The sequence below is a fragment of the Amphiprion ocellaris genome, chromosome 8 (genome assembly GCF_022539595.1).
Source record: "Amphiprion ocellaris isolate individual 3 ecotype Okinawa chromosome 8, ASM2253959v1, whole genome shotgun sequence".
NCBI classification, from domain to species: domain Eukaryota; kingdom Metazoa; phylum Chordata; class Actinopteri; family Pomacentridae; genus Amphiprion; species Amphiprion ocellaris.
Window position 1 is genome coordinate 31,290,177 of NC_072773.1, and position 20,394 is coordinate 31,310,570.

Here is a 20,394-nt window from a genome sequence, read left to right on the forward strand (position 1 = left end):
AGACTGATAATTCAGACTTTCTCCACTAAAACTAATAAACATGAGGTCAAATAGAAGGAACAGTTTTAAATACTGCAGTCCCACAATGACAAGAATAAAGTTTCTCAACAAAAACTAAATCTGCTGGTGGATTCCATGAAAGTCCTAATAAAGGATAATAAAGTGTGATACTAAAGGTTTGTGGTGCTAAAAATCTCAAAGTAAAGATATCGAGTTGAACATCTGGGTGGAGGTTGATAAAAGTTGACCTTCTTTCATTTCTCTGGAGCGACTCCATGGATTTTATGGATGGTGGTTAAAGACCTGCTCTTCTAGTCATCTTCCTTCTAGTCGCTGTAAAAAGTCACACCATCCTCGTCGTCGACTTCAACACCTCTTCATGACAACTTGTTCTGCCTCCGACCTCGTGGAAACTCAAGAAACTCGGGAAAACCTGTCGAGACTCAAGGAACTCATCGAGACTCGAGGAACTCGTCGGGCGGGGGAAGGTGTGGTGGGCGGTGGGGGAGTAGAGGGGGGAGGCCGCCACCCACCTCCCCACCTACTCTCCGCCCTGACTCCACCCAGACTCCGCCTTGGTTCCACCCATGTGGTCACTTGGAAACTACGATGACAAAGGGAGGACGAAATCATTTTATTTTCATCTGATCTGTAGCTCAGTGAGTTAAGGATTTGCCTATGGAGCTGCAGGTCGCTGGTTCAAGACCAGACACTTCTTAAATTTTCTCAAAATTCTGACAAAGACAAAGAAAGTTAAAGGCCGGTGGCGGGTCTCGAACCAGCTACCTTCCAGTTGGTAGTCTGTCTTCTTTTCCCCTGAGCTATTCGCTCAGATACTAATTCTTCTTTTTTTTGCGCATTTATCATCTATTTTTTGTCGGTTTCGAGTTTTTTTTTTACTCGAGTCTCGACTCGACCGTTTTTGTCAGGGGGTTGGACTTCAGGAGGGTTGCTGGAGGGTTGAACCCTCAGTTCCAAGACTTTACAAAGCCTCCAGACCTCCCGAGTCCTCAGGACCTGAGCTTTCACACAGTCTGAGGGCTGAAATTTTCTAAGTCCCACAGTAGTTCTCTGTTAGATTGAACTTTCAGACAGTCCAAGGACTGATATCTTCGAAGTTCCTGAGTAGTTCTCTGTTAGTTTGAACCTTCAGACAGTCTGAGGACTGAAATCTTAAATGTTTCTCAGTACTTCTCTGTTAGTTTGAACTTTCTAGTTAACAGAAGCCTTAAAACTTGTGACCATGAGTCTTGATTTCACATTTAGACCATCCATCTGAGTTCTTCTCAGACTTTCACCTGTGGGTTTTTTAGAAATCCTGAACAAACTTTGATTCTCTTCACTGAACAGTAAAGTTTGTGGAGATCAGAAGGTAACATTAGTTTGATCGATGCCATCAACCTCTAGTAGACTTTATCTGGAAAGCAGTTTTCTGAAATGAGTTCTTAGTAAATCTGTCCACAATCAAACCAAGAACATAGAAAGAGGAAATGTTTGAAGAAACAACTTGATGTTTTCATTTCAGACTAGAAAACACTTTAAGGCCTTCATCTGTTTTTGCTCTTTTGATCATTTTATTGTTTCTTCTGTTTAATTTGATCTTCTAAAGTTTAACTGGTGCCCTTTCAAAGCTTTTGTCTTTTTAATGTTTGTTGTTTTTTCAAATGTTTTATCGGCTTGTTTGAAAAATTTCCTTTTCTTTCCCAATGTTTAATTTTTCGATTAAATCTTTAAGGTTTTTCTTTTGAAATGTTTACCACCTTTTAATGTTTAATTTTCTTTTTTAATGCTTCATTGTATTTTCTGTTAAATTCCTATTTAAAGTTTTATTGTCTTTAAGATTTAATTGTCTAATTAAACATTTAATTTTTTAATTAAATGTTTTGACTTTTAAAGGTTTAATAATCTAATTAAATGTTTTGTATTTTTCTAAATGTGTAATATTCTTGTTTAATTGTATTTTTTAAATGTTTAATTATGTAAAATATTTCATCTCTAATGTTTAATATTTTTGTTTAAAAAATTTTAATTTCATAATTACATGCTTTGTATCTTCCATTTAATTATCTAATTAAATATTTTGTCTAATATAATTTAATTGTATTTAATGTTTAATTTTCTTTTTTAAAGTTTTATTATATTAAATATTTTTTTCCTTTAATTTAATTGCTTTTTTACTGTAGTTTATTTCTTTAATCTTCTTTTTCTGTCAAGATTTTAACCCCAACCTTAAAAATAAAACAAACCCTTAAATTACAATGAAAACACTTCTGTTGTCACAATCATGAGTTAGTCAATTATTCAGTTTATCAATTCAGCTTTATTTGTTTAGCACCTTTCACATAGATCACAAAACTAAACAAGCAAAGAGAAAAAACTATGCTAAGACTATGATTAAAACTCAAAAACAAACAAAAAAAAAGATTTAACATGGTAATAAAATATGTTGTGTCCAGGGGATGGAGGGACTTTATTGAAGTCTTCTTGGGCTCACATGGGAAATCATTTAAAATATAAACTTGATATTCAGTCTAAGGAATCTGCAGAGCGACAGAAGAACCAACAATATCTCCTGTTTTCTCCTTTAATGAGTCGACTCTTCTTGTGCTTTCAGACCAAAGAACTACAGACTCTTCACAACCTGCTCAAACTCTTGGTACAGGACCTCACCACACGGGTCAAGAAGGTTTCCGTCTCATTTCTACTCTGAAGCTCACCTTCTCCTGCTCAAACTGCTGATAAATGTTTCTGCTGCTCTAAAGTCTGCTCTCCAGAACTTCCTAAAAACTCTCAAAGTCTCTTCTGCTGCAGGTTGCTATGTAGAACTGTTCCAGAAAACCTCACTAAACCACATGGAGGGGCCTCAAGATAGTCGTCTAAATGAAACCATACAAAAACTAAACTAGTACAACCCAAACGCTAAAGTCTCCTGCAGCCTACCAGAGAACCTCTAGGAACAGAGAATCAGGACAGGAACTCTTACCTTCTGGACAACCAACGTTGGTTCATAAACAAGAATACAGAATGTGTCTGACCAAAAACCTCTGAAGACTCACTACAGCCAAGATAAAGACACAACGCAGCTGCACCAAATCCACTAATCACTGCACACATTAGCACCATGTGCTAACTGTGGCTAAAGAACCTCATTTACCAAGACAACTATCCAGTACAAAGCCCTAAAACACACCAAGAAACACATTAAAGACGATTTTACTGCTGGAAGCTGCAAGCCAACGCCTAAAGAACAGACTAAAGCAACGGAGCCAAACCCAGTTCTGTGGTGAAGAGAAGCAGAGGAAATGTTTGTCTGCAGCTAAATAAGCAGGAAGACACTGAGCTGCTCAGGTGTTCCTGATGACACCAAGCAGCCACCTGGACAGCCAATAGGAGCACAGCTTCCTGGACAGCCAATAGGAACACAGCTTACTGGAAGTCCAGAGGGCTGGGTTAGTGAAGGAAATTTAGTTTAAAGTTGAAGCAGAAAGTTAACAAAGAAAGTTGAAAACCACCTTCTGATACCTGAAATCTCTGAGTTTTCACACAAAGAACACCTGAACATGTCAAACTGGTTCCATAGTAGAACCATCATTGTAAAAACATCATAGTATGGTGTGTTGCTCAAAAAACATTAGGACCCGGCTGTCAGGGGACAAACATGTAAGAAACATGAGAACAGAGAGAACCCAACCAGTAGGTCACAGTTTATCATCCCCCAGTCATCTCCTGAAGTCCATATGGTGAGAGACATCAGTATCTGGTTGTTCATTTACCAGAGGATGCTTATAATCATGCTGATGTGGTCTGTACTCTACAGTATTTTAGTGACTCAATAAATGCCTAAGTTTTTTTTTTTTTTAATGCTTTTTAGTTTTTAATAAACATTTAATAGCCTATATGTAATCAATAAATGGCCTTTGCCTATCTTAAGAAAAATTCACTCAGAAGTCTGATATGTTAACAGTACTAAATAAATCAATAAATACATGCATACACACAAAAATGAGTTAATACATTAACTGTGTTAAGATAAGATTTTTTTTTTTTTTAAGTTGTTTATGTTTTTGCAGAATCCAGTATTGCTCACTGGTTGGTCATTACATTTTGTTAGTTTGATTTCACTGTTTAAAATGATGCCACCTCTTTTCAGACAGAACCTGTGATAATAAAACAATACAAAATTTTTAGTTCCGTGTTAATAAAGCACTTAAAGCTTTAAGTATGGCGAAATGCTTTTTTCAAAATTAAATACATCTGTTAGGTTTTGTTATCTTAAAAGCTCAGATGCAGGGAAGAGATGGAGTCAGACTATGCATAAATAGTCATTTATTCAAAAACAAGGGATAAAGGACTACAATTCCCACAGAAACTCAAAATACCGGGAGTACCGGAACAATGGGATAACGACTTTAACTAGAACTGATTGTTGCCTCTAGTGGCTGGCGGACCCACAACAGGTAATTCCTGGGCAGGAGAACTACAGCTTACACTAGCCCAAATTACTTCAGCAAAAAGGCCTATTAAGGAAGCCACCCAAACTAAAGTGTTACACAAGACACGCAAACTAGAAACTCAAATGTTTTAAGTGGAATAACCAACAACTAGGAAGCTAAACATTACGGCTACTGGAACTTTAACTATGAGCCGGGGTCCGGTAAACAAAAAACTACTATAGCACTGTTATTCTTTAAGAACTATAAACACTAACGGAGTCTGCTCGGACGGGTGCTCAGCTGGCATCTAGGAGGGATGGCTGGCTGTGGCTCGACGATGGAACGGAGGAATGGACGTGCGGCTGCAGCGGCGACGGCTGGTGAGGACAGGAGCTGGTAGTCGACGGAGGAATGGTTGGAGAATGAACCGGGTGACTAATCCTGACGGTGGGGGAAGGCCGGTAGGCAGGTGGGTCCGAGGAGTCCAAATCTGGGAGCAGTCTAGGCTGAGGGGAGAATAGACACAAGTTACTAAGGTTCTTAATAACAATAAACAGCAAGACTAACTGAGTAAACACTAACTAGTTGCTTTTTACGATCCGACGAAGAATGAAGAGAAGAGTCAGGTTATAAAATGATGGAGTGGTGGACTGATTGGTTCTGCACAGCTGCTCCCACTTCTGCTGATTGCTCAGATGAGAACTGTCTACACCTGCCGCTGCTGTCTGCTGTCACTCCTTCCTAAAAAGGAAACACACACACAAGGGGAAGGAGGGGCCTAACCAGGACCTGCAGAGGTTACACCTACCAATATCACTCCTTAGGTGGTAGTGGCCCCAAGTTCAGTAAAGTTGGAAAGATATTCACAGATTCACACTTCCAGCATCAATAACTCGTTAGATATAGGTTGTCAAAACATAAACGATGCCTCTTTCCCATTGTTGCAAGGCAGACAATGTGCTACAAGCCCAGTTTTATCAAAAGTAGCTGTCTTTCAAGCTACAGGAATAACATTGGTGTCTATGGAGTGAACAGGGTCCGTCTGCAATTTGCAAAACCGCTGCAACAGTAAAGAGAGACAAATATTCAATAACTTCACTCTTATACATTGTAGTGTCACTAAAATCACTGCAGCCTTCAACTGGCTCCTGTTGACAAAGTGTTTTAACAGAAATGTAAATGCTGTAATTTGATTCTTTTAATGAACCATGTAACTTGAATGGATGTGATGCTGGTGTGACCACAGTGCACACGTCTGATGTTGCTCACAGTGGTCCAAGGGACGCTCAGGGAGTTTGTGTGTTTGCTCAGACTCATGAAAAATTAGAGGGAACACTGCAAGTGACTGCAGTTCCACATAGATATTATTTTTTATGTTATACTATTGAAACGTTGGTAACATGCAGGCAGTATTTTCATGCTGTAGTTAGTTGAAGTTGAACTGTTAATGTTGGATTGTTTATGCTGTAACAAACTGAAGCCCAACTGTGTTTTATGTGTTTTAAATCTTTAATTCTAGACTTTTATTGACTGGCAGTGTTGAGGATCTGGACATATGCAGCCTGCGTTGAATGCTTTCATTGTTCCGTCTGTACAAATGACTAAATCCTGACAACCTTTAGCGGTTGGTATTATCAGTGTGAGTACCATTTAAGAAAGCCTGCATAATGAATCTCAATATATTTCAACCCTCTTCATGGCGTAATTATCTTTTATCCTCTTGGCGTAAAACAAAGACAGACTGCCACTGAAATCTGGCACCTTCACTCTTTCAGAGACTCTCAGCAATCCTGATCAGATGTGAATAAACCAGCAGCAACATCACAGAAATCTAATAAGACAGACTGACTTATTATTCAGCATCACCAATTTACCAGTTTAGTTTGAGAATGGTAGGAGCCTCTTATTCTGCCTCTCCAGGTTAACACTGGGGCTACATTCTTGAAAATCTGTGGAGTGCAGCTTTGTAAAGTTTTTTTATCCTGCTTTTGTTCCTCTCTCTTGTTGGATACTAATTTATCTCAATTCTGCAAATAAATCACAGTTCTCCTTAACCCCCGTGTCGTCCTGCGGGTCAAATTGAACCGTTTTAAAGTTTGAAAATGAGGAAAAAAAATGTTTTCACAGTGAAACTTCTGATGTCCACACTTTCAACATTTTTGGGAAATTTTCGAACATTTTTTGGCAGAAAAAAAGAAATGCTAAAAGTGTTTAAGAACATTCACAAAGAAATCAACCAAAAGTATTACGGTCAATAAAATGTCCAATGTTTAATCGACCAAATGGAAGTAGAGTGTAAGTATTGTCCGCTGTGTCCAGTAGGGGGCGCTGTCGTATCATTTTTCATCTTTCTTCGTGTGTGACGACAAACCGGAATAAGGAAGGACGAAATTAAATGAGCGATCTTTCCTCTCTATGCCAAGAAACGCGCAGTAGCCGCTTCCTGAATGAACCACACAGCCCAGATATTATATTTACCGTTAAAACGTAAGTATGGCTGCCTGTGTTTCAACATGAGGCCGTTTTATCTGCAGTGTTTCTCCACTGATGATACATTTGTGTCGCTGGTTTGCCTGCTAGCTAGCTAGCAGGCTGCTACATATGCTAACCTCCCTGTTGTGTCTCTGCAGAGCTCGTTAATCCTGCAGCCGTCAGACAGACTGTTTGGTGGAGATGTTGTCCATCAGAGGAGGATCCTGGATGTTTACTACAGCTGCTGTAGTGACTCTGTTCCTGCTGGACGCTGTTGTTTTGACTCAGGCGAAGGTAAAAAGCTGCAGATGTTGTTCCAAAAAGTGAACATCTGCCATAAACTGAGCGATTATCTGTATGTTTCTGTAATAGTTCACTTGTTTTGTGGCCTACATTAGAATTAATCTAGTTGTTTTTACTAATTAAATCGCTTTAAATGAGCAGTTCAACCCATATAATACACTTTTCCACTTGACAGAAGCCCCTACAATGTGATTGAAATGTTATTTATGCATTAAAATGGCTTGGGGTTATATTTAGAAGATTGTAGCCCATAAAAGAATTGCAATAGAAGTCATTTGTGTAAAACGTATCTGTAAATGATGTTCATTACAGTCTAAAGAATAAGTAAGGATATTAGACATGCTGAATATGGGAAACAGTATTAGAATATTGCCTATAATTTAAGGCTGCAACTATTGATGATTTTTATTTAGGATTAATCTGTTGAATATTATCTGGAATAAACAATTTGATGTTTTGTATATAAACTCTGAAAAATGTTGATTTGAAGCTATTCAGTTCAGGCGAAGGTAAAAAGCTGTTGATGCACACAGATGTTGTTCCAAAAAGTGAACATCTGCCAGAAACTGAGCAATTATCTGTATGTTTCTGCAATAGTTCACATGTTTTGTGTCCCAATCTAGTTTTTTTACTGATTAAATAGCTTTAAATGAACAATTCAACCCATATAATGCACCTTTCCACTTGACAAAAAGACTTTGGAGCCCCTGCAATGTGATAAAAATGTTATTAATACATTAAAATGGCTTGGGATTATATTTAGGTGATTGTAGCCCATAATAGAATTGCAAAAGAAGTCATTTATGTATTATATATGTAAAACTTATCTGTAAATGATGTTCATTCTGGTCTAAATAAGGATATTAGACATGCTGAATATGGGAAGCAATATTAGAATTTTGCCTATAATTTAAGGCTGCAACTATTGATGATTTTTATTTACGCTTAATCTGTTGAATATTAAGTGGAATAATCGATTCGTTGTTTTGTCTATAAACTGTCAAAAACTGGTGAAAAATGTTGAAAATTGAATCATAGAATAGGAAAGAAGCTACAGACAATTTAGACTTTTTTTCTCTTTAAAAATTAGTCAAATATCTATTTATTTAATAGGTGACAACAATTTGATTGTTTGTTGCACTCTAGTGTAACCTTAGATGTCACAAGATATGTTAAAGTTACACAAAGACACAACTCAGACACAAAATTTTGTGCATTTGCACATTATGGCTGTTTGATCCAGATGAAAGCAGCTGTAGACATTAATAAACTGAACAAATATTCCATTTTTGGCTGCGCCAGATTGATGTGGTATGATTCTTAGCAGGGACGTGATCAATATGTTTTTCTGTGGTTTGTAGAAATTGTGTTTCTTCTGGTCAGTTGCTTTACTAAATTAAAGTAAATGTGTCTTTACAACAAAGCGCATTACTAATCTCTTGGGGAATATAATGAAAATGTGTAATAAAGTATGTTGCCATTGTATTATGTATTAAACAGTAAACCAACAGGGGTCAAGCTGGAATGACTGAAACTGTATGCGTCTGTCAAAGTGTTTGTGCAGCTCAGCTTTCTTAATATAGGAGAGGACTATTACTGTGTGGAATATAGACAGGTGATCACTTACCTTAAGAAAAGAGTTGGCAAGAATTTGGAGTCATTCTTACCTAATTTTCTTGGCTATTCCAGAGCTTTGAGGATGTCCGCTGCAAGTGTATCTGCCCTCCGTATAGAAACATCACCGGACACATCTATAACAGAAATGTCTCCCAGAAAGATTGGTAAGAGCAACTCTTTACACTCATGTTCTTCTGTTTTACAGAGCAGTGATATTTAAATGAGTTTTATTTCACTGTGCTGCTGTGTTGATGCGTTTCACAGTAACTGCCTCCATGTAGTGGAGCCTATGCCTGTTCCTGGCCATGATGTGGAAGCTTACTGTCTGCTGTGTGAGTGCAAGTATGAGGAACGAAGCAGCAACACCATCAAGGTATCGCTGGTTCTCTGTAGGCTTTGGCAGCATATCTCATTCAGTCTTTAATCTTAAAACACTAATGAGGTTAACAGGTTTAGTGTGATTTTGTATCAGACAACTAGGGCTGACTGTTACTTTTATTTCACACAACCCCTTTAATGAAGATGCATCTTATTAGGGGTAGAAAAGATATTTAAGTCAGCTGTAACATGCTGAGACAAGCATAAAAATGACTTAAAGTCTTTGAGTCGTGTTCGCTGTCTCAGAAAAGAAGTAAAGAGTTCATGTAATGTTACTATGGTACCTCCTGCATTCTTCACCGCAGAGTTTTGCCCTGCAAACATGGATAATTGTTTGCAGCGGAACCACAGCGCTGGATAACACAATCATAACCATAGCAACGGTGACGTCCTTTCTGGTTATTAATGTGTTTACTGTGGCTACTTTGCTGTAACGATAGCAGAGTCAGATCCTTGCATAGCATTTGCTAAATTAGGATGATTGTTGAGAGACAACTGCACAACTTCAGCTGTTCATCTGCTAATCAAGAAAGTGAGCAACAGCTTAGTATACTTAGGAGACGAGAAGGCTCACATGCATTCAACTGTGATGACTAATGGCACAGACAGATAACAGTAAATATACAATGTTTATTTGCAAGCGAACAGAAAAACAGGAACAGGAAACAGTAACATCACTGGGCAGCTCGTTTAGTGACAGACTGCTTCACCCGCGGTGTTTGAAGGAGAGATACCGCAGGTCCTTCCTTCCTGCTGCAATCAGACTTTACAATCAAGCTCCCAGTAGTTCAGCTCACCCACTAACTGTGCCATAAAAATGGATATAAGGACAGTGTGTGCAATTTCACAGAAACTTTTCTGTAAACATTTATATTTCTTTTAGAAGGAGAAAATGATTATATCTGTGCACTGTGTGTTGTGTGCTGCTCTTTCTCTTGCAGTAATTCTTATATTCGCTGCTGTAACATCGTAAATTTCCCCGCTGCGGGATCTATCTATCTATCTATCTATCTATCTATCTATCTATCTATCTATCTATCTATCTATCTATCTATCTATCTATCTATCTATCTATCTATCTGTATTTGTTTGGAACCTTATGTGTCATTTAAGACTTTCGGAAGCCTATTTTGTTTGTCTGCTTTATCAAAAGACAATTAAGTTGTGAGAAAAGTGTGCAATAGCATCTATGTTTACAGAGAACTGATAAAAGATTCACTTCTACTGGCATCACCCAGGAAGAAATAAGGCAGTATAAACATTTTAATACACGGTGGTCACAATAATTGCTAACTAATAAAGATTAATGTGAAATTTCCAGGACTGATTCTGATATTGGATATTATTAATCAAGGAGACCACTAACAATATTTCAAACCAACATAACATTCAGTAGAAATTAAAATGTTGAATTTTAAGGTAACATAAACTCAAACACAAAACTTTGTTGACATGCACTGTGTGTTTAAATAGAAGAGACATTTCAACATTTATCCTTCAGTGCTGATAGGCTGTTACTCATGATGTGTAACTAATGAGACTGTGCTGCAGGAGGCTTCATCAGAGCCAGAGTAGCACATTTTTAAATTATTTTATCCAAGCACAAATCGCTTTTAAACAGCAACAATAATCAGAAAAATGCTGGAAACCAGAACAAGCCGATAATTGGGCAGCTGATGAAGTCACAAATCAAGGGCCAGAGTCTAAGACTTGACTGTGTTCAAATGTTAAAAATCTTCAGAAAATCACCAGGAGAAGTCAGCATTCAGAGGCAGCAGGATTTATTGTTGACTAAAATCCAGGAGTACTTCTTAGCAGTGATTAACACCTCCAACATAAAACAGAGATACTGAGCTGTGCTTCGTCTTTTATGCTGTTAGAGTTGGTCATTTTTCCACGCCTATAGGGTGTATGATAGGAGTGACAGTTTTGACACCATTATGCTTTTCTGAATATATTGGTCAGATCATGATGTCAGGTTTTCATATTTCACCCCTAGATCATTTTGCAGAGGACATTAGGTTATCATTAGGTCATGTTTTACAGAGAACATTCCCAGACATGTTCAGACTTTGTCCTACTATTTTGAGACAGATTTCATGCATATTATGCCTTTATGTGTTGTTATGTTTCTGTTACACCTCGTTTAAAAGTTATATTTCTTTAAGTTTGCTCCATAATGTTTTGAGTACTCCACATATCATTTTCTACAAAGCATGTGATTTGTCTTCACACCAACAATACATGTTTTACTTTATGACCTTCCAACTGTGTGTGTGTCCTCCACAGACACACAACATCCCATCAAAACATCAGAACCTTCATCATTATGCATTTTATACACGTTTTAACTCTGGTCTCCAGTCTAACAGCATTTGCCATAGTTATATCATCTTTTACTTTTAGCACATCATACCCAGAAAATATTACCCTACACAACCCCTAACATAGGTACTAAAATTGAATTGCAGTGTTGAGTTGAAACAAGCAGGAAGCTGTGCTGTGGGAAGTCGATTCCAGCGCCGTGACTTCAAATTTTCTCACTTTTACAAAATATCACAGGTAACCATCATCATTTACTTGTCTGTGGTGGGTGCACTGCTGCTCTACATGCTGTTCCTGCTCCTGGTTGATCCCCTCATTCGCAAACACGACCCCTACACCCAGCCGCTGCACAACGAGGAGGACTCTGAGGTAACTATTCACACATGCCGAACACAGCTCATGTATTTAATTCTATTTCATTTCAGTGGAATGTGAGGTTCTTGATTTTAACTATTCCTGGTTTGTGTTTGCGGGTCCAGGAGATGCGTCCGCAGGCAGACAGCAGTCAGGCCCGAGGAAACACAGTGCTGGAGAGGGTGGAGGGAGCTCAGCAGCGCTGGAAGAAGCAGGTTCAGGAGCAGCGCAAGACTGTTTTTGATCGCCACAAGATGCTGAGTTAAGCCCTTCATCAAACCGGGTTTAGAGAAGGTGACCCTCCTGGGCTCAACGCTAAAACACCGTCACCAGCTGCACTGTTACAGATCTCTTTGTCTTTGCTGTGCACTGCACCTCCTCAGTTAGTCTTTCCACACCAAGAAACATTTAAACACACTGTTCTAACAAGCAGATATTTAATATTTATTCATTTACTATATGTAACAACTTAAGCTGAGTTGCAGTTGTAGAAATAAACTGCATGTTTTGCTTAAAGGCTGGAGATCTTCAGTCATTTTCAGCAATTTGTAACAACGGATCTGGAATGTATTATTTAAGAACTTTTTAAATGTATTTTGCATTGGCTGTTAATTGCTTCTAAGCTTCCTCATGATCATTTTTCAGTTACTTATTATTATGAAGCAGTTTTTTGTAGCGTAATTTATAACCACAGAAACAGAAAATTAGGGTGATGTACTTTACACTATTGCCAAGCATTGCATACTTCCTAGTTTAGCACCAATAATTTGTTGCTATGTAAATCTGGTCATATTTAGTTTTGGGTAATTAGCATTTGTTTTTTGTTTAGTTTTTTAAAATCTTTGCCATTACAGTGGTCCCTCGTCTAATGTGAGACAAAAATCTGCGAAGTAGCGAACATATTTATTATTTATATATATTTTAAGGCTTTATAAACCCTCCCCACACTCTTAGAAACATTTCCCCACTGTTGTTAACCTTTCTTATAAACACTTCCTATGCTCTTACACACTTTCTACACTCTTAAACCTACGTAATTTTAACAACATATAATATTCTATACGGGTTCTCACCAGTGAATATACTACAACTTATATGATGAAGATGATGATGAATTAGCTGTGCATTACTGATGACTATGAGGTGAATGTACTGCACAGTGGGAATGGACAAGGTGAGATGCTGAATGCTGCTGTACACGGGAGACGGATGAGATGGATGAGACTGATGCTGCGGTCGCTGAGCCAATCAGCGCCCAGCGTTGTACGCTATTCTTTTAATATGCTTTAATTATTTTTTGTTGTTTTCATTTTTTTAGGCTAGCAAATGCTTATTTTACCGCAAAAATAATTAAAATGCTAAATGTATAAAAATACCTACATGATACCAAATACAATTTAGAAATCTGTGATACAGTGAGGCCGGTAAAGTTAACCGCGATATGGCGAGGGACCACTGTACTAACTTCTAGATCGCCCCAAACTGTGCCTTTTTCTGTCTCTCTCTTTGTGTGGGAAAATGAGTTTCACCAAACAAAAATGGGAAATGTGTCTCTTAAAGAATAGCAGCTTGTGAAACGGAACAGATGATGAGTTGAATTTGTGTTAATCGAATCTTTTATTGTGAATTCAACAGTGAAAGTTAACGATAAATGAAATAAGGCCACATTTATGTCCTCGATTTTACTGCACGGTTTAATGTGACATACTTTCCATGCAGAGAGAGAAACGAGGAACGGGGCCATTTAACAGAGCTTTAAAACCATCCTCGGATGAATTTAAGCTCTGCCATTGGAGAATGTCCTGAATCAGTAAAGCTGCTGATAATGCACTTCAGGAAGCCTCGTGGCTGTGAAGAGCATCACTGTGTCAGTGGATTCCCCTCGTATCCGACTACTGAAGCTCCCTGTAAGGGAAAGTATAGTAGAAGAAAGATACACTGACTCACATTACCTCATGCACTATGTGAACTGCTGGATTTTATTCATCTGGAATTTTTGCTTTGTCATTAAAGTGTTTTTTTGATTGGTAATTTAAGTGTTTCATATCACCGCTATCAGTATTTTCTATGTATATTCATCTCCAGCCCGACTGGAGCGTTGCACTGCTCATGTCAGTACGTTTAGCTTGATGTGAAATAAAAAGAAAATACTCTGGAGTTCAAGATTTTGGTTCATTCCTCCCAAATCACCTTTGCTTACTGCAGATTTTTTCCTGTTTGATTCATTTCTCCCGTTTATGGGCACTAGGGGACAACAAAGAACGCAGCATGTGGATCGTCTGTATGTACGGCACTGTGACAACTAGGATTCTTCTTTGTCATCTAATGGTGTCAACTTTTGGGAGAATTTTGAACTGTCACCTTTGACATGTTTAAGATTGTGTGAAGAAAGTTCTTACATGGAATATTGTTTGCTCAGAAGAACACTCAGTCATCTCTCAAGTCAAAGCGAATGTTTAACCAACATGAACGACGTACAGTCTGAGCAAGTGACTGATAGTATGTGGAAACAGTTTAGGTTTTATGCAGGCACATAAACTATTTACAATACCATGAGTTGCAGGATGTTTTTTCAGTTTCTGAGCAGCCAGTTTCAACCAGCTGCTTGCAAAACCAACTTGTTATATTTTCATGGTTAGAGTCACAGTTATACAGTCGTTTGAAATCATAAAGAGCATTTAATCATAGCATTATTATAATTTTATAACAGGTTGTTTTTATCCAACATTTGTAATTCTAATACCACATGTGGCACTGCTTTCACTGAGTTTTGGGTTGAGTTGATTGGCTTTCAATTAACAAACAAATGAACATATTTGACAGTAATTTTGTAAATTCTGTGTTTGAAATGAATAATTTGGAGCAAATATGACAACGTTTTTTGCAAAATTTAGGTTTAAGTTTTTTTTAGGGCTGGGACTTTAACGAGTTGATTTCGATTAATTAATTACCGCGAACATGACACGTTAAAAATAATAACGCAATTAATTGCACCCTCCTCAGTTCCCTCATTTCTGGCACACCGGTAACTTCGATGAACACTCCAGCCCAGTAGGTGGCGGTAATGAACCTGAAGTCTGTTTGTAGCCACGAAGAAGAAGCACAGGACGCACTGAGTGAAGTCAGGCACTGGCTAACAGCAAAGGAAGACGAGATTGAGCTTGTTGGGCAGAAATTTTCCTTTTAAAAATCTTCCCGATGGCAGCTTGGATAAAAGCCTATGTTGTGTGCAAATTGTACAACAAAGCGTCACTTCAAGCCGACGGTATCACCTCAATGTAAAACATGTTGCTGTTAGCACCACAGCTAACGTTAGCTACGAGTCATGCTAACGGCTAACGGTGTAGCCATCCCATAATAGACCACTTTTCTAGACAGTGCTTGAGTTTACAGAAAGTCTTAAAATGTTGAATAAAATCGCTATAATTGCACTTAGATTTGCAGTAATCTGTGAATGTAGCAGACAGATGAAAAATGCAGATAAATAGAAATGAAACATTTTTGTGGTTTAAGTTTTTACTCCATCGAGGCTCTGCCTCATTGGAGGAGGAATAACCTAAACAACAAAAATATCTCTTTTAATAACTTAATTATAAACTTTTTGTTTTTAAAAAAATTACATAAAGATTGATATTCCTATAAAAAGAACCATCAAAATTACGCCATTTATCAGACCCAGAAAAGATGAAAACAGAATGAATCTCTGGATTTTCAACTTTCTGAAGTTCCTTGAACTACTTATGCTGATTTTATGTGCCATGCAGTGGAAAAAAATAACTAAATTCAGGCTTTAAGTCATCAAAATCACTTTTTTCTATAGGTCCCATTTTCCTTTTTTTAAATAAATTTTAAATTCTAAACACATATATGTCTATTCATTGATTCAACTGTCAACCACAATTTTATTTGAATTGAAAAACTTCACTTATTGTGTCAAATAGTGCTATTTGACAAAACTGCAATTAATTGTGATTAATTAATTACAAAGCCTGTAATTAATTAGATAAAATAATTTAATCGCGTCCCACCACTAGTTTTTTTCTGAAGTAATCCGATTTAAACAGTACAACAGTTTATATTGTTGAACATGTCATTAACAGTACATTAATGGCCTTCATTATCATTTATACACCCATATAAACATTTATTAAAGGCGTTACAGCACTATAATGTGGTTGTACTGAAACATTTTCAAGTGTTAATTAATTTACGGTGTTTGTCGGTAATTACAGCCTTCATCATGAAGACTTAACCCTCCTGTTGTCCTCATTTACGGGCACCAAAAAATATTGTTTCCTTGTCTGAAAAAAATCCAAAAATTCAGCAAAAAAATTCCCCAAATTTCTGAAAATTTGCAAAACCTTCAGGAAGAAAATTCCAATAATTTCGTAAAAATTTTATTTTTTTAAACAATACCCCAAATTTGGCAAGAAAATTCTTGTAAATATTTTCAAAAAAATTGTAAAAATCTTCCAAAAAAAAATCCTAAAAATATCTAAAATGATGACATATCAGTAAAACTTATAGTATTTTCTTTAAGGACATTCACAATATTTTTAACATTTCTTTTTTTCCACCAAATGTTCAAAGATTTCCCAGAAATGTTGAAAATGTGGACATCAGAAGTTTCACTGTGAATTTATTTTTTTTCCACATTTTCAAACTTTAAAACGAGTCAGTTTTGACCTGCAGGACAACACGAGGGTTAAAAGCATTTTTATTATATCATCTTTATTATGTTTACACCCCTGTCTCCACTTTATCAATACCCTCAGGTGGAGAATGTTTGTAAATCTTTTCTTAAATGTCTACATACTGATGATAATGTCTAAATTAGGAAGGATTAAGCTACATGTTGCTGACTTTCTCACTGAGCTCTAAGGTCTTTGCATGATGTGATCTCTTAATCAGTTCTTTTTCTGGCACAGTGGAGGCAGAAACCTTCATGTACCTTTCCCTTTCCTCTGCTCACTCTTTTTTTTTTCCCATTTTGTTTACAGTTAAGGGTTCAGCTTCGTTGAGTCCAGCAGCTGTTTTGAAAGGCAGTGCAGGTTCAAGCTAGTGGTGATGTTCTTCTGCTGTAGGACCCTCCCTCACCAAACAGTGTCTCTCGCCTTCTCCATGCTTTCTTCTCCCTCTGCTGCCCTACCAACCCCCTCATGATCACATCTACTCCCGTCTTCCACCTTACACCCCCCTTACACCTACCCTCATACCCATCCCCAAGCATGGCCTGCTGCTGGTTCACAATCTAAATTTAAACTACAGCAGGGCCAACTGCTCCTCCAGCCACTCTGGGCTCCTGTTTTTGCCCCTGCCGAGGTGGACTTTTTCTGTCAGAGGCCCTCAGCCAGGAGGAGAGGCCTGTGGCTCTGTGTGAAGGGGGACAGAGTCAGAGGGAGAAGAGGGGAGAGAACGGGCGGCGGGGGACCCCACGCTGGATAACCAAGAGGCCTTCACAAAGCGGAGTTATACTGCACCTGAGTTTGGGATTTTACAGTGAAACGGCACATTTCTCTGGGATTGGGAGCTCGTCTCAGGTGGAGGCATCACGATGGCGGCCAACGCAGATGCAGCCAAGCCGGTCATCATGAATGAAGAGGAGCTGAAGAGGAAGCAGAGGGAGAAGCTGAAGAAGTTACAGGCCACGGGAGGAAACCCTCGACCCGCAAGATCTCTCTTCCTCTTCACCCTCAAAAACCCCTTCCGCAAGGCCTGCATCAATATTGTGGAGTGGAAGTATCCTTTAAATCTCATCTTCACACACACACTCAGACTGTTGTGTTTGTATTATTCAGCAGACTTAAAAATATGTACTTTAAATAGGTTTTACTCTTGACTATTTAATATGTAATATACCTCAGTTATTATACAGTTATTACAGCTCTAGTTAACAACACTGACAGCTAGAATATGCAGAAATTATGTATCCGCAGTGCAAGGGATTATCAGTCATGTTGTTCACCTGTCGTAAGCATGCTCACGCTAAATCCCTTTAAAATCTGTGATAAGACGATCCCTGAAGTGTTAAGACTGTTGTTGTTTCTGGCTTGTGTCAAAGTCAAGTTTGTAGCTGTCAGATTTTCACCTGAAGCCAATCTAAGATAATCCATTCACATCTGGCAGACAGAAGCAATTCAAGACACTGCCTCTTTTCTATTTTATTTCTTTAAATGTGGAAATAGTCGCTCTGAGAAGCAGGCAGTCTATGAGAACAGCCTGAACACAACACAGGCTGTTGAGTGAAGTTATGGCTCCTATAGGGGGTTTCCTGCTTTTAGCCTGATGTCCATTCCTGGATCCAACATATTTTCCATCCAGAATAGAATGAGTCGATCATGTCCATGTGGTGACAACACCCCTATGCTTGCAGCACCACATATGTGGAATTTAAATGTTACAGTGACACTGGTATTTTAAAACATGAGTGTGTAAATAGTACAGCTAAATGGCTTAATTGACATTTATATTCATATGTTAAGCTGGGTCATGAGCTGTTTATTGCGGCAGTTTAACCACTTTGGTATGTGAGTTGACAATGCAGGGCTTCACTCCTGTAGAAACAGTAGAATAATAGAAATTGACTAAAACTCCCTAAATACTTTTACAAAAATAAAACTATTGATGTGATCAGATTTCAGAATAAATAAACATCTAACAGAATGTCCAAACATTTTTTTCCCCCAGATGAACAGTTTGTGTTTAAATGGTTTGGTCATATTCTTGGGCTGTGCAGCTGTCCCACGGCATCACACAGAGACATGATGCTGACCTGGCAGGGGAATTCTCTCGCCGAGCCCCCTATGGACGAGAATGAAGCAGCACAGCAGACAAGATTACATTAACTGTGACCGTTCTGCTGGCTGTCCGATGGGCTGTTTTAGGGATGATGTTTCAGGCAGCATTTAAAGGCACTGATCAGTGTTCACAGGGCTGCAGAGCTGCTGGGTTTGTTTGGTTACATGGCATTACAAAAAACATAAAATGACTCACAGAGATAAAGAAACTGACTATTTGCTCTGTCCTTAAAGTATTTATCTCCCTTCCATTATCACTTAGTATTATTATGAATTATTCCAGGTGAATTATATGTTGTTTTTGTTGTAAGACTCTTTTTTACGAGGTCTCCTGCTGTATTGTCTTGATCCTGAGCTTAACCATTCAGAACCTTTGAAATCATCATCTTATTAACCATCTTTGCGAACTGTGTGGCTTTGGCTGTGTTCCTGCCGATGCCTGAAGAAGACAGCAACAACACCAACTCAAGTTTGGTAAGAATGACTGTAAACACAAACCCTTTCTTAGATGTGTGACACAAGACTCTATGAGAACCCTGGTGATCTGGTGGTTGAAAATAATGCTGATATTTGTCTCTAGTTTATGAAGTTTCAACATTTCACTACGGCTAGCAGATGACTGCGTAGCTGGATTTAGCAAATTAATATAGTCGTATTAATTTACTGACACAGCTTCAGCTTTGAGCCAGTAAAGTCAGACACTTCATGACTAAGCGTTTCAGCTGCTCACTGGTCTGAGCGCCAAGCCCCATTTAAATGCCTCCAGACACAACTCAGTGCTTTGTTTGGAGTCCCATCTGCATCTGCAGAGAAAAAGGCCATCAGACAATTTGTTTGTCCTTCACTTGGGATCTTTTTAAACCTTCTCCAATCAGGAACTGGCTCTTAAAGAAGGCAATTGTGCAAAATCCCAATTATGGAATCATTTGTAAGTGTTCTGCCAGAAAATTTAAATAGCAAAGGGTTGCATGGCTGATTCACAGTGTCTCATTTTAAAGTAGTGTAAACAAGTTGATGACAGATGTTGGAGCCCTGGTTGCTACTGATGTGTGTCCAAAAAATATTACATTTCAAAATCACAGTGCTGTAAGGCTGTTGGTAGATAATTACAGGTCACAGGCTAAAAGGATGATCAAGGTGTGTCAGTGGATTAATGAAGTATCTATCTATCTATCTATCTATCTATCTATCTATCTATCTATCTATCTATCTATCTATCTATCTATCTATCTATCTATCTATCTATCTATCTATCTATCTATCTATCTATCTATCTATCTATCTATCTATCTATCTATCCTAACCTATCTATCTATATTTTTTGGGATCTTTTCTGGCCCATCCATCTTGTCAGTGCCCATATATTGGACTGTCTCTGAGAAGCTTGACGTTCATCAAAAATGTTCGTATAGAGCACCTGTTACAGTTTTACATTCAGTCAATGAATGCTTCACATCACCAGGTTACAGCTTATGTCAGTCTTGTTGATATACACTCATTTTACCTCCACCTCAGCCAAGTTCATCAGATTCCCAAATCTGACCCCACATCTCTTCAGTGTCGTTGCTTTGGCCCTTTCCCCATCCTTGTCCCAAGTCCGCCTTACTTCTTACGGTGCCATTCCTCAGAGGTGAAGAATGTAAGAAGAGATGGTTCACCCTCTCGTTGCTGCTGGAAGTAGGTCGGCCTGGGCAGCGTCACTTTACTGACGCAGG

The 20,394-nt window shown here is 38.2% G+C and overlaps 2 protein-coding genes and 1 long non-coding RNA gene across 4 annotated transcripts in view; 2 read left to right on the forward strand and 1 right to left on the reverse strand.

Moving 5' to 3' along the window:
• Nucleotides 1-4,309: 4,309 nt before the first annotated feature.
• On the reverse strand, nt 4,310-5,762 carry LOC129349559 (uncharacterized). The gene is made up of 2 exons (XR_008602612.1): nt 5,016-5,762; nt 4,310-4,939 (listed from the first exon to the last, which is right to left on the reverse strand). It is a non-coding gene; the product is annotated as an uncharacterized LOC129349559 (long non-coding RNA).
• Nucleotides 5,763-6,777: 1,015 nt separating this feature from the next.
• tmem9 (transmembrane protein 9) lies at nt 6,778-14,039 on the forward strand. Of its 2 annotated transcripts, none has more exons than XM_055013216.1 (6): nt 6,778-6,920; nt 7,064-7,199; nt 8,898-8,989; nt 9,090-9,198; nt 11,766-11,896; nt 12,001-14,039. In XM_055013216.1, the coding sequence occupies exons 2-6, from the start codon at nt 7,107-7,109 to the stop codon at nt 12,146-12,148; spliced, it is 573 nt and encodes a 190-aa protein (XP_054869191.1). In that variant the 5' UTR covers nt 6,778-6,920; nt 7,064-7,106; the 3' UTR covers nt 12,149-14,039. The 2 variants fall into 2 exon arrangements, with proteins under 2 accessions (XP_054869191.1, XP_054869193.1); XM_055013218.1 differs by having other exon boundaries at nt 6,779-6,920; nt 11,766-11,897; nt 12,008-14,039.
• A 3,111-nt stretch (nt 14,040-17,150) lies between these two features.
• Nucleotides 17,151-20,394, forward strand: part of LOC111581021 (dihydropyridine-sensitive L-type skeletal muscle calcium channel subunit alpha-1-like) — a 34,561-nt gene continuing 31,317 nt past the window's right edge. Inside the window, exons 1-2 of the mRNA XM_055012708.1 lie at nt 17,151-17,621; nt 19,048-19,153. Of these exons, the coding sequence (XP_054868683.1) occupies nt 17,437-17,621; nt 19,048-19,153 (291 nt within the window). The 5' untranslated portion in view covers nt 17,151-17,436. The remainder of the gene's footprint in view (nt 17,622-19,047; nt 19,154-20,394) is intronic.